The sequence below is a fragment of the Brachycentrus maculatus genome, unplaced genomic scaffold (genome assembly GCF_059751285.1).
Source record: "Brachycentrus maculatus isolate JH-2025_06_01 unplaced genomic scaffold, ASM5975128v1 h1tg000216l, whole genome shotgun sequence".
NCBI classification, from domain to species: domain Eukaryota; kingdom Metazoa; phylum Arthropoda; class Insecta; order Trichoptera; family Brachycentridae; genus Brachycentrus; species Brachycentrus maculatus.
In genome coordinates, this window is record NW_028280967.1 from 1,824,193 (window position 1) to 1,837,431 (window position 13,239).

The 13,239-nt window shown below is 32.1% G+C and overlaps 1 protein-coding gene across 4 annotated transcripts in view; it reads left to right on the forward strand.

Moving 5' to 3' along the window:
- Nucleotides 1-13,239, forward strand: part of Treh (Trehalase) — a 127,209-nt gene that overhangs the window by 89,819 nt on the left and 24,151 nt on the right. For all 4 annotated transcript variants that reach the window (XM_088264157.1, XM_088264156.1, XM_088264158.1 and 1 more), the window contains 6 exons: nt 5,163-5,318; nt 5,704-5,869; nt 7,298-7,450; nt 10,086-10,163; nt 10,389-10,501; nt 12,535-12,701. In XM_088264157.1, the coding sequence (XP_088120283.1) occupies nt 5,163-5,318; nt 5,704-5,869; nt 7,298-7,450; nt 10,086-10,163; nt 10,389-10,501; nt 12,535-12,701 (833 nt within the window). The remainder of the gene's footprint in view (nt 1-5,162; nt 5,319-5,703; nt 5,870-7,297; nt 7,451-10,085; nt 10,164-10,388; nt 10,502-12,534; nt 12,702-13,239) is intronic.

The window sequence follows — 13,239 nt, forward strand, 5'->3', positions numbered from 1 at the left end:
CTTAATATTATTCAAATGGAAAAAAAAAACTTTCTAGTTTTACCTTAAAAGATTCAATAAGTGGTTTGATATTTATTTTCAAAACATTGTATTATATTTTCAAACTTTATAAACGATCTCCTGAAAAATCTAGTTTTTTGATTTATGATGTTCTTGAAAGGAGTGAGCGATATGAGTATTAATGTATTTTTGGAATCAATGAATTCCAGTTGTTGTTTGAATTATAATGATTTTTTCTCTCTCCTCTGTTGACGCGGATTAATTCAACAATATATCCAATGACGTCGTGTAATTTCAGTCAACACACAGTCAGCAATGAATTTACGACTAAAAGAAGTCCAAAAATAATAATACCACAACTGTTGCCATTGTGTGTCTCTTTAAAAATGTTAATTTTCTTAAAAACTCTTTTTGTCAACATATTCAAAGAGCTCACGTACGCCTCTTTTGTTCCTTTGATACTTTTCCAACGCAAAACGTGAACGATTAATATCATTCAGAACTCTTCCTTGCGAATTGCCAAGGTTACGCACGTGTAAAGCAATTTTGTTTCACATTTTCAAGGAAATGATAAAAACTGTCTTAAGCATTCACCTTCATGGCTAATCAATACTGTTTAGCGCACATTAGAATGTGTTATGTGCAAATTATGCCGTGTTTAAATCGTGCAACAAACTGAAAGGCTATTATATAAATATATTTCCGAACTGTGTATTGTGTAAATGTATAAACTATTTAAATCTTTTAAACCTATGTTTTTGTTGTCCAAAGAGAATTAGTTATGTGCTTAGAGATCATTATTTTCAGTAATTTTTGGCGTTTAATTTGTAGAACTCCATTTTAATTTATGTATTAATTTTAAATCAAACACAGTTTTTTTGAGTCTACCAAGTAGTATTTGATTAACAAAAACACATAAAAAAAACTATATTGTGACAATTGTTTCGTCTAGTTATGGCATTATGAAACGAATGTTTATCGCCTAATTATGGCATCTGTGTCTGATTTAAAAATTAATACAGTCCGCTCATAATCTTTGTCTCAATTTGCAATATAAAAATACATTCCTTCCCAATTCCTACTAAATATCAATATTTGATTTTCTATTTTATAACTTAATAATAAAATATAATCTTATAAAATAGAGTAAACTTAAAGAAAATTCAAATTCTTAATGGAAATGCTAGTGTTTTTCATTATTTCAACTCCTTACAAATGTGTGGCCTACTTTAAAAATCCGCCAGATCCAATTTTATAAGATTTTAAAATAAATACTCTATCAGAATGCCAATTGTAGGTTTTATTGTTTAAAATATTTATATACCCTGCTAACAAATACTCAAAAACAGTGTTGTATTTCTAATTCCGCTATATACATAAAACTTGCCTTCTGACCCAAATCAGCCAATCAGAAAGCGGGGATAGGTCAAAAATTAAGATAACATAACCATCAGTTTGTGTCTCGTGTTTTTTTTTAAATGCTGAAAATTTTTCGATAAAATCGGAAAATTCGCTATTTCATAATATTTTATCCAAAGATAGACATACCCTTTAAACATAAATGTTGCCCAGAGAATTTTGCATTTTTTGTAAAATTGACTTACACGGATCTGGCGGATTTTGAAAGTAGGCGACACAAATGATTAATTGTCTTTTGTCAATTTTGTTTAATCATATTTTGCTGGTGAAATAGATTTTGTTGCTACTGTATAGCCAACATAAACGCATTGACAACTTGCATAATGTGATCATTTTTTGCAATTTATTGTAATCTTAGCCAGACTCACTTACGTTATACAGTTGGACAAAAAATATATACATATTGTTTAGAAAGAAAAACCACTTTTGATCTCTCTATAACAAAAACTAGACTGCTGTAAATTGTCACATTATATTGTACAGTAAATTTACAGAAAATTTAAAGAATGAATAAATAAATAAATATTGGGAAATTGTAGGAAATTAAATACACTTTAGAGCATGGGTGGCCAAAATTTTGAGTAGCCGGGCCAGATTTTAGAAATCAGATTTCTTACCGGGCCGTCAAACAAAATTTATTTTATTATTCAAAGAAATTAAATATTTTGATTTAAAAAAAAAATGCAAATCAAACATATCGCTCACTCCTTTCTAAAACGTCATAAATAAGAAAACTTGATTTTTCAGGAGAAGTTTTTAAAGTTTAAAAATATAACACAAAATATAAAAAATAAATATCAAGGCACTTATTAAACTTTTTACTGTGCGACAGATCTTTTTAGGTAAAACCTGAAGGTTTTTTCTCCATTTTAAAAATATTTAGTATATTTAAAAAAAATAATCAAACAATACCTTTTCTTCAAAATGCAAAAACAACATTTTTTGCCCTAAAGCGGGTAAATATTAAGATAAAAATATGCCTCTTTTACTGGGATATAGTACATTTTCTGGGCATTCCGAAAACATGCACAACTATAAATTGACAATTTTTGATATATATGACGTTCTTGAAAGAAGTGAGCGATATGAATTAGATTAGAAGAGTAAGGCAATACAAAAAATTAAAAGAATAAAGTAAATTTTAGTGAGACGTCTGATTTTGTTTGTCAGAACTAAGTGTATCAAAGTTGATAACGATTGATGTCGTTGCTCGATTTTTAAAATTATCTTCACGCCTAGTAATAGTTTGATAAGACAGGCTTATTTTTGAGAAATCCGTTTTCTTTTCTGGACACAAAATTTTAGCGACACTCTCCAAACATTCCTTAACCATTTCACCATCTGAATATTTTTTAGCTTTTTTTTTGGTAGTATCTTGGCCACTGTATAACTAGCTTCTACATAGCATTTTGACTAGTCGCTATGGCAGTCGGGTATGGCACCTTGTATTCTTATCAATGTGTATTTAAAAGTCGATCGCAAAATGTTGTGATTGTCACGATAGTGAGATACTTCCATATATGGGATATGATACGAACTAAGCACAATGGAATGTTCTTTTTGTGGTTTTATGTACTCTTAAAAAAAATGTGTGAAATGCTCCGCGGGCCACAAGTAGACACCCGGCGGGTATTTCATAAAATAAACCCTGAAGAGGGCAACAGGTTGTTGCCGAAACTAGTTGGTTTCTAATAGAAATGTGAGTGGATCAAAAAAGTCTTTTGATTTCTCAAAATAAAATATCTCAATGATCCACTAAGTTAATGCTTTCAATATTCAAAATAATAATAAAAAAAACCCTTATCCGCACCCCAATGGTGCATAGGGCACTGCGTCATATAAACGCAGTGTTATCTTGATTGTTTACACATGAAGGAAAGGTGATCAGCCCTCCGCTTCAGGTACCAGTCCAGGGTAATATTGAATAAATATGACAATGAAAAAAATCACTTATATTTATATTCAAAATACAATAAATAATATTTTTCTTGTAGACAGCGCCTGAGCTTAGTGGCGCATTCACTTTTGTTCACAAAATATTTTCTTTAATAAATGGGTGGTAACAGTTTATTAACAGAAATGAATCATTCATTGATATTCTGAAGTCATATTTCGTCAATTTTAGACAATTGTGTTTATTGACATTGAAGTCAATCTACGTGCCAAGAGAATGACGTACATTCGTGGATCCAACATCTGGCGAAAATTTCAACAGCAACTGCGAAAATATTTGATTTCAGAGTTTGTTTTTCTTACTTTGAAAATGTTCGCAAGTTCGCAGACACTGTGTCTCGTATAAAAATGTGTTATACAGGTTGATACACTTATTCGGCCTCCGTAGTGTAGTGATTTCAATTTGAATTCCTTCAAAATTAATATATACATTACAAAAAATATATTTAAGGCGTATACATTAAAAAGTAAGCAGAAGACTCAAAGATGTAGAAGAATCCCGCTTCGGAAAACTCCTTCAGACACGTGGAACAGATCAATATTCAATGTGATATTGTTCAACAAAGCGGTAGATCTTCCTACAGGCATAACCATCGACAGGTTGGTCCTGTATATAGGAATGTGAAACAATCTAGGCTGACGCTGTCTTAGGTAACTATCGGGAACATGCAGACCAATGCTCCAGATAATTTCAGGATTATCGATCATACCGCGCAACAATCGATGAAAATGCGTAATCAAAAACACATTCCTCCTAGTCTCTTAACTATTGTAGCCAAGCATATCCTGGAGAAACTGGGTCGGGTAGAGCCAAGGATAATAGCCGTACTCGCTCATGTAGAGATACCTCATAAACGTCTTTTGGACTTTCTCTACCTTAAGAGAGTACTAAACTAATAAGAGAGTGATATTCTTAATATTATTAATATTTAAAGCATTAAATTTGTGGTTAGTCATTTTTACTTATTTATTTTTTTACAAAAATGTTAATAATATTAGTATATAACCACTCACCGAAATTTTATGTCTACCAGTTTTGAGACGTACCCGTCTCTTCGTCAGGACAAACACTATTACAGCATGGAAACAATACCACCCTTCACCACCATAGCACCATTTACACACTTAAAACTACACAAAATGTTGGAAAAAAAAAACACATGCGATTTTTGGTCGACCCGAAGACCAACATGCACTAAAGTTTTCACCACAGACGTGCGTTACGAGCCGAGGTTAAACATGCACTAAGGTTAAACGTATTAATCAAACAGCTTATATACTCATCTTATATACTTTCATCCTACGAGTATCGGTAAAACAGTAAAAGACGCTTTTAAACCTTTCCCGCAAACAATGTGTTAAAATATTGTCATGTATTTGTGGACCATTACAAAGTCAAGTTTTATTTTCAACTGTGATCGTTGGAATATCAACAAACTATTAATTTTTTTGTACAAAGTTAGCGGTGCCGTACTTATGCTGTGCTGAAACTCCGGCTGTGTTGTTTACCTAAAATAATGTATGAAAGTTAATGGCCAATTAGACGGGGCAGAATATTAGCATTTTTTCCATAATCATTCATTGACTTATTGGAAATGTTATTCACATTTCTAAAGCTATACATATGCTAAGTAACTACCTAACTAACTTTTTCTTGAATGTTTTTTACAGATACTTTGTGGCACATTTTACACATAGTCTTTGTGGAATGAATTAAACAGTTTTGGAGCTATGAAAAATTGAAGCATCGAAGGTTATGTTTCTCTAACCATATTTTTTTTTTGTTTCAGCCTTCTTGGACAACATCAAAGACCCTCAGTTGCAAGTGTGGGCTGCGGAGCTGCACCGGTTATGGCTTCAACTCGGCAGAAAGATGAGGTCCGATGTAGCTCAGAATCCCCACCTCTACTCCATCATATATGTGGAGCATCCAGTAATAGTACCAGGCAAGTATTTTTTTTATTTTTCTGTTACTTGTGATGAGCATACAATTAAGGGTCAGGTTTTTCAACAGTGTTTTAATTATTTGTAATTTATTTGTTCATTTTATTTGTTCGGGTATTGTGCAGCTTACATATAAAAGATATAATCAACAATAGTTACACTAACATTACATTACATTAAGAAAAATAGTTACGTTAAAAAAAAGCCAATTAAACAATTCAACATTTTTGTTATAAAACTATTAAAAAACATTCAGAGATTTAAAAAAAAGGGTATGATGTAATATAATAGATTTAGCAGGAAGGAGAAGGAAAGGAGAGGAATTAATGTGGTTGGTTGAAGGATTTTTTTCTAGGTAATAATTACGATATCTTTTGTCTCTTTCAGGCGGCCGGTTCCGTGAATTCTATTACTGGGACTCCTTCTGGATCATTAAAGGACTCCTCCTATCCGAGATGAGGCAAACGGTGAAGGGAATGCTGTCCAATTTCCTGTCCATTGTGGACAGGAATGGGCATATTCCCAACGGAGGCCGAGTCTACTACGCCATGAGGTCAGAAATCAGTCTTAAGCGTTTTGTATTTTGACCATTTTAGTGCTGAGATTTTTTATTATATGTCGCTCACTCCTTTCAACAACGTCATATATCAAAAATTGTCAATTTTCAGTTGTGCATGTTTTCGGAATGCTCAGAAAATTTACTATATCCCAGCAAAAGCGGCATATTTTTAACGTAATATCTACCCGCTACAGGGCAGAAAGTGTTGTTTTTGCATTTTGAAGAAAAAGTATTTATTATTTTTTTAAATGTACTAAAAATTTTCAAATGGAGAAAAAACCTCCAGGTTTTACCTTAAAAGATCTGTTGCACTGTAAAAAGTTCAATAAGTGGCTTGATATTTATTATTAATACATTTTATTATATTTTAAACTTTAAAAACGATCTCCTGAAAAATCAAGTTTTTTGATTCATGACGTTGTCGAAAGGAGTGAGCGATGTGTGCTAAAATTGCTGAAGACTTTTTCACAAAAATTATCCTTTTCATTAGGTGTGTATAAAATGAACAATATTTTTCTCAAATATTGACCAATTTTAGTATTTCTTTCTGGTATTGGTAGAGAACATATCAGAATATTAAAATAAAACAGCTTTTTGCAATAAACATACTTTATATCCACAACATTTTGGGTGTGCAAATCCTTGTTCACAAATCTCCACTCCGGAGTTATTTTTTACATTTTCAAATTTCAAAAATAGATGAAGAAGAATATGGAAGTCTGGGTTTGAAAGGCTTTTAATTAGCCCCTATTTATTTGAATGTATGCAAGTTTTTAATTACATTATTTGTTAAAATCTATTGTCACACGTGTTTCAATGCATTACACATCATTTTCATGTCAGGACAGAAGAGTGTGGCGTTCCATCCTTTTCCTGCGGGAAAATGGCGTGATAGTAATAGTAATAGTAATTATGGTGTTTGAAAAAACTATGTAGAATGTATGGAAACACATCAAATGCCATAATGGTTTAAAAAAAAACAGCGGTATTTTCCAAGTAAAACTTAATTAAAAATGAATTGATTTTACTACAAATATTAACATAGACTGCTGAATCAAGTAATGAATTGTCGGGTAATATATCCAAAATTAAACCAGGTTTATTTGGTTGAATTCTACATTTGTTTATGTATATTTTAATACGTGACGCGTTTCGTCTTCTTAGGACATTATCAAACACTCTATGAGATAATGTCCTAAGAAGACGAAATGCGTCACGTATTAAAATATACATAAATAAATGTAGAATTCAACCAAATAAACCTGGTTTAATTTTGGACATATTACTCAACAATTCAATATGGAATTCTACCAACTGTCTGCAGTTACAATAAATCAAGTAATGAAATTCCTGTTCTTAATTTGATATTAAAAAATGAGAAATCATTTGTCATCCGGTTAAGGAAGATGGCTCTGTTTGCAGATCCCAGCCTCCCATGTTGGTGCCGATGGTGAAGACCTACATAGACGATACCAACGACCTCGACTTCCTGAGGAAGAACATGCCCACCATGGAGAAGGAGTTCCGGTTCTGGATGACCAACCACACCATCAATGTCCAGAGAGACGGAGTAAGGTAGGATAACAGTTTTTATTGTTTCTTTAACCGGATCCACGCGGCTCGCATAACCGTATGTGTTTTCATAAAACATGCCCCATACGCGGCTGACATAACCGTATGTGTTTTTACTTTGCTCCAAGTTTCGAACCTCAGTTCAACTTGGAGGGATTTTTTCATGGTGTGGAACTTTGGATAAAATATTACGTCAATCCTTGGCCTTATGACATCTGTTGAAATATCTGACTAATAATTTGTAACATCACAAGGATAAATAAAAGAACAGATCCCTGATTTTTCTTGCGGTCGGTAATTAGTCCGCGCCATAATCATGCCCTATATCTGTCTCACTCTCGACGCTACGCATCGCCAGTGGGTAAGAGTGACACACGATGCATGCTTTGATTTATTTATGTTACGATCTTATTTGTTTATATTACGATATATTTCAAGAATAATGTGACACAAGTGTATTATAGAGTACCAAAAAAGGCACAATAAATCCCATTGAACGTTTTTGTTTAGGAAAATAAATAGTTTCTTAACTAAATACATGATAAAAGTAATCATTTCAAAAACGGCAAAATACCGCCGCGTACGGGCGTCTCTTAGGAACAAAGTTAACGCGGTTAAAAAGTTAAGAGTTTCATGGAGTCCTGGTTCCAACTTTCATGTGTGGAAGTAAGGCATAGTCAATTTAAAAAAATATTACACACTTGTATAGTACCACTTTTTGAGTTTTATTTCATTGCACACTACTAGTTTTGAAAAATATGCTTTTTTTAAATACGTCACCATTATTATCTATGTTCCCTTTTACAATAAGTCGTTCCTTAACCCCCCCTCCCTGTTTTGTTACCCTTTCAACCTGACTATATACTACTACTATTACTACATATATACCTGCATAATTACTTTTTTTGTTATTAGTTTTAATATTAAGCTGTCAATCAAAACAACTGTAGTTTTCGAAACTAGTCGTGTGTAATGAAATAATACTCATTAAATGGTATTATACAAGTGTTTAATTTAAAAAAATATATTAACATGTCATTCCCCAAAGTTATTGCTGAATCAATAAATAATATAAGCATACAGTCGGCAAAGAAACATAAAAATAGACTGAATGCAGTCAAAATTCCATGTCTCAGACAAATATGGGGCGAATTGATGTATGATAGATATTCCAGTGGTAATTAACCGGATCCACGCGGCTCGCATAACCGTATGTGTTTTCACAAAACATGCCCCATACGCGGCTGACATAAGCGTATGTGTTTTTACTTTGCTCCAAGTTTCGAACCTCAGTTCAACTTGGAGGGATTTTTTCATGGTGTGGAACTTTGGATGAAATAATACGTCGATCCTTGGCCTTATGACATCTGTTGAAATATCTGACTAATAATTTGTAACATCACAAGGAGAAATAAAAGAACAGATCCCTGATTTTTCTTGAGGTCGGTAATTAGTCCGCGCCATAATCACTCCCTATATCTGTCTCACTCTCGACGGTACGCATCGCCAGTGGGTAAGAGTGACACACGATGCGCGCTTTGATTTATTTATGTTACGATCTTATTTGTTTATATTACGATATATTTCAAGAACAATGTGACACAAGTGTATTATAGAGTACCAAAAAGGCACAATGAATCCCATTGAACGTTTTTGTTTAGGAAAATAAATAGTTTCTTATCTAAATACATGATAAAAGTAATCATTTAAAAAACGGCAAAATACCGCCGCCGCGCATGGGCGTCTCTTAGGAACAAAGTTAACGCGGTTAAAAGATTAATTTTATAAAGTTGAAATAAAATACTGGTTGTACACAATGGAGTTCTGGGTACAACCCTAATGTTTAGAAAAGAAGCTTGAAGTTGGCAAGAGAAGGATCAAAGTAAACTGAATGGAGTCAGAATGCGATCTCTCAGTTCGGCGAACCCATGTATGATAGGTGTTCGAACGGTGATCGTGTGGTGGACATTTGTTTATTCTTTAAAATGATTTCTTCTTCTTCTCTTCTGCTTGGTGTAGGCCCTATGGCCTGTTTTTAAGAGGGATTAGCCTTCCTGCGATGTCGATTCCCAGCTGTCAATCCATCTCTTTGGTGGTCTGCCCGGGAATCGTCTACCTTGGGGATTATTTACAAAAATTTACAAATGAACTAACTAACTAACTATCACGCCGCTTCTCCGCAGGGGTAGGCAGAGAAAATAGAACGCCACACCACTCTGTCTTTGCAAACGTTCTTCACCTCTCCACGTTCATGCATCTCCTCATACATACGCGCCGATTATAACGACTCCTAACCTGACCACTTTCAAGTATTTGGCTGATAGTGTTTGAAGGAGATGTGTATTTACCAGTGCTTACTATTTGTTATTTTATTATGATTTTATGTAATAAAACTATTTATTATAAGACTTTTTGTTTCTCTATTAGTGTATTCATTAGTGTATTTTTATATTAGATACTGGATATATGTATTATCTTAAAGGCTTCAGCCATTTAATAAATAAATAAATACCTGATCGTGCCATGTTTTTCTCGACAATAAAGTATAATGCAATTATTTACAAATTATAACGCAATTATTAATCATTTACAAATAATAACACATTTATTTACAATAGTATGAATTTTTATTACTCAGTTACCGACTGGCGCACTATGCAGATGGTTCCAAGGGCCCCAGACCAGAGAGCTACAGGGAAGATATAGAAAGTGCAAGGTATTATTTTCATCATTTTCATTGAGTATGTATAAGGGTCGAAATAAAGAAAAAGTTGTAGTTATCACGCTGCAAATTAATGTTTTTGGCAAAACACTTGTATTTTCTTTGTTATATGATTTTGTGATTTTGGTCACGACCAAAACAGGAACAAACAGATAAAGAGTTAAAATAAATAATTATTTCAACATTACTTGAATTTTTATCGTTTTTGTCCTTCAACAGATTTTTTGACACACCAGAAAAGAAGGAAGAGTATTATGCCGAGTTGAAGGCTGCTGCAGAATCCGGTTGGGATTTCTCAACAAGATGGTTTATCTTGAATGGCACTAATAAAGGTATAAAAAATACTCTTTTTTTATACAGAAAGTATTTTTTTTTTTTTAATCGACATAACAAAGGTATAAAAAAATACTAAGAATGATGTTTACGACTAATAAGAATGTTTGGTTTTTTAAAAAGCCATGCTAATAAAAGTACAAAAAATACTCTTTTTTGATTAAGAAAGTATGGTTTTTAAAAAGCCATACTAATAAAGGTACAAAAAATACTATTTTTTTATTAAGAAAGTATGGTTTTTTAAAAAGCCATACTAATAAAGGTACAAAAATACTATTTTCTGATTAAGAAAGTATGGTTTTTTTAAAAAGCCATAATAATAAAGCTACAAAAAATACTCTTTTTTGATATTTTGTTGAAAAAAGTATGGTCTTTTAAAAAGCGACCTTTTAGTGGTCAATAATGCTGATACGGCTGAATAAATTGACAAACGAATGACACAATTATTGAAACGAAAGCCATTAAATTGATCAGGTCTAACCGTTTTAGTGCTGAGATTATTTCTTATATGTATGCTAAAATTGCTGGAGACTTTTGCAATATGTAGAGATCATTTTTCAATGATTAAAGAAAACACTTGTTTATGGAATGGAACAAGGAATTATTAAAATTATTACACCTTGTTCCATATAAAGGCCAAATTGTGAATTATCATGAAAATTTAGAAATCCAAAAAAACCTAAATTCTAATAATAATTTATTAAATAATATATTGTTTCAAAATTCTTCACCTTTGTTTTCCATTTTTCCTTTGTTTTCAAACTCCGCCCCTTGACTAACCCCTTCCCCTTACTTTCCCCTCTCCATATTTATAGAACAATTTTATATTTTATATTTTAGTTATTATACAGACCTGAATGATGGAAGTTTAACTTCTGAAACATGTAGTCTATAATAAAACTCAAGTGGTAAAAAACCAGTGTTTTCTTTAATCATTGTAACATGTCTTACCCAAAGTTAATGCCGAAACAATAAATAAGAGATCATTTTTATTAGGTGTATACAAAATCAACAATATTTTTCTCAAATATACACCGATTTTAGTATTTCTTTCTGGTATTGGTGGAGAACATATTAAACAGCTCAAATAAAACATCATTTTGTAATAAAAATACCGTACTTAAATATATTTAAAAATAAATACAATTTGAGAAAAAAAAATTACAAAATTTTCATTCATGAATTTGTCAAGGTTGTGTGAAATTGGTTTGTCTTTGGAGTTTTCACTATCGATACGCATTCTCCGATTGGTAAACATTCTAATTTCATTGTCACTATTACTTTTTTGAGTATAACAAACATTTTCGTACAATGTTTGATGACCAATCTCTTTCAACATTGCTATTGGACGAATACGACATTGTAAGGGTGAAAACAATAGGTTTTTACAAAAAATGTATTTCTAGTTTTCACTAAAAATTTATGAAATTTGTTAATTTGTGAATATTATTGGTGTATCGGAACTTTGGAAATGCCATCGCTGTAACACAACCTCCCAGGTCCTCTGCCAAAATATACTGGCGTTAATCATTACCATATCGACGGCTGCGCTTTTGACAAATTATACCAGAGATTCTTAAATGATTTTTCAACTCCAAAATGTAATACTAAACAATTTCAACAAAACTTCAAATATTTGGGAATTAAATAAATATTTCAATAAATTCCCTAAAGAAATTTAAAAAATAGAAGATATAAAAATTCTTACGAAAAAAATTAATGCCCATTACATATAAATCTTGAAAAAAAATATAAAAAAGACTATTATACCATTAATTATATAAAACATTAAACCTTAAGTGTAAGTCCTTCTCCAAGCACAAGAGCTCAGTCTCTTTTTTAGAGAGGCACAGCGAATCTAAAACTATAAGTTTGCCATATGTATAAATGTTTAGAAATTGTATTATGCTGTACTTAAAAAATGTAACTATATTACATAAATATAAAAAAATAATTTTAAAAAAATACCAGAGTCGATTTATTAATTCTCTGCACTTTTACAGATAATAACATATTTCTTGCATTCAACTAGGCAATCTTACAAACCTGATGACCCGTTCCATAATCCCTGTGGACCTAAACGCTATTATCTGCTGGAACGCTCAGCTGTTGGCCGAGTTTCATGATCTCCTGGGAAACCCTTCTGAAGGAGATCGCTACAGGATCATAGCCAACGAGTGGATGGTCTCCATAGATAAGGTACAATACCATAATGTTTAAAAATTATTGACATACGTGGGCTGTTCAGTCAATAAGTAGGCTGACGTCATAAAACAAAATGTACTTTAGTTAGAAGTTACATGTCGCTCACTCCTTTCAAGAACATCATAAATCAAAAATTGTCAATTTTCATTTGTGCATGTTTTCGAAATCCCCGGAAAATGTACTATATCCCAGCAAAAGAGGGATATTTTTAACTTAATATTTACCCGCTACAGGGCAGAAAATGTTGTTTTTGCATTTTGAAGAAAAGGTATTGTTCAATTATTTTTTTAAATATACTTAATATTTTTCAAATGGAGAAAAAACATTCAGGTTTTACCTAAAAAGATCTGTTGCACAGTAAAAAGTTCAATAAGTGGCTTGATATTTATTTTTAATACATTGTGTTTTTTTGATGTATGACGTTCTTGACGTATTGGAAACAGTTCTAGAATGCTTCTTTTGTGATGTCTTTAAGCTCTTTTGCCATATTTGCCTTAATCTTGGGAATCGTCTAAAGTCTTCTTCCTTCCAA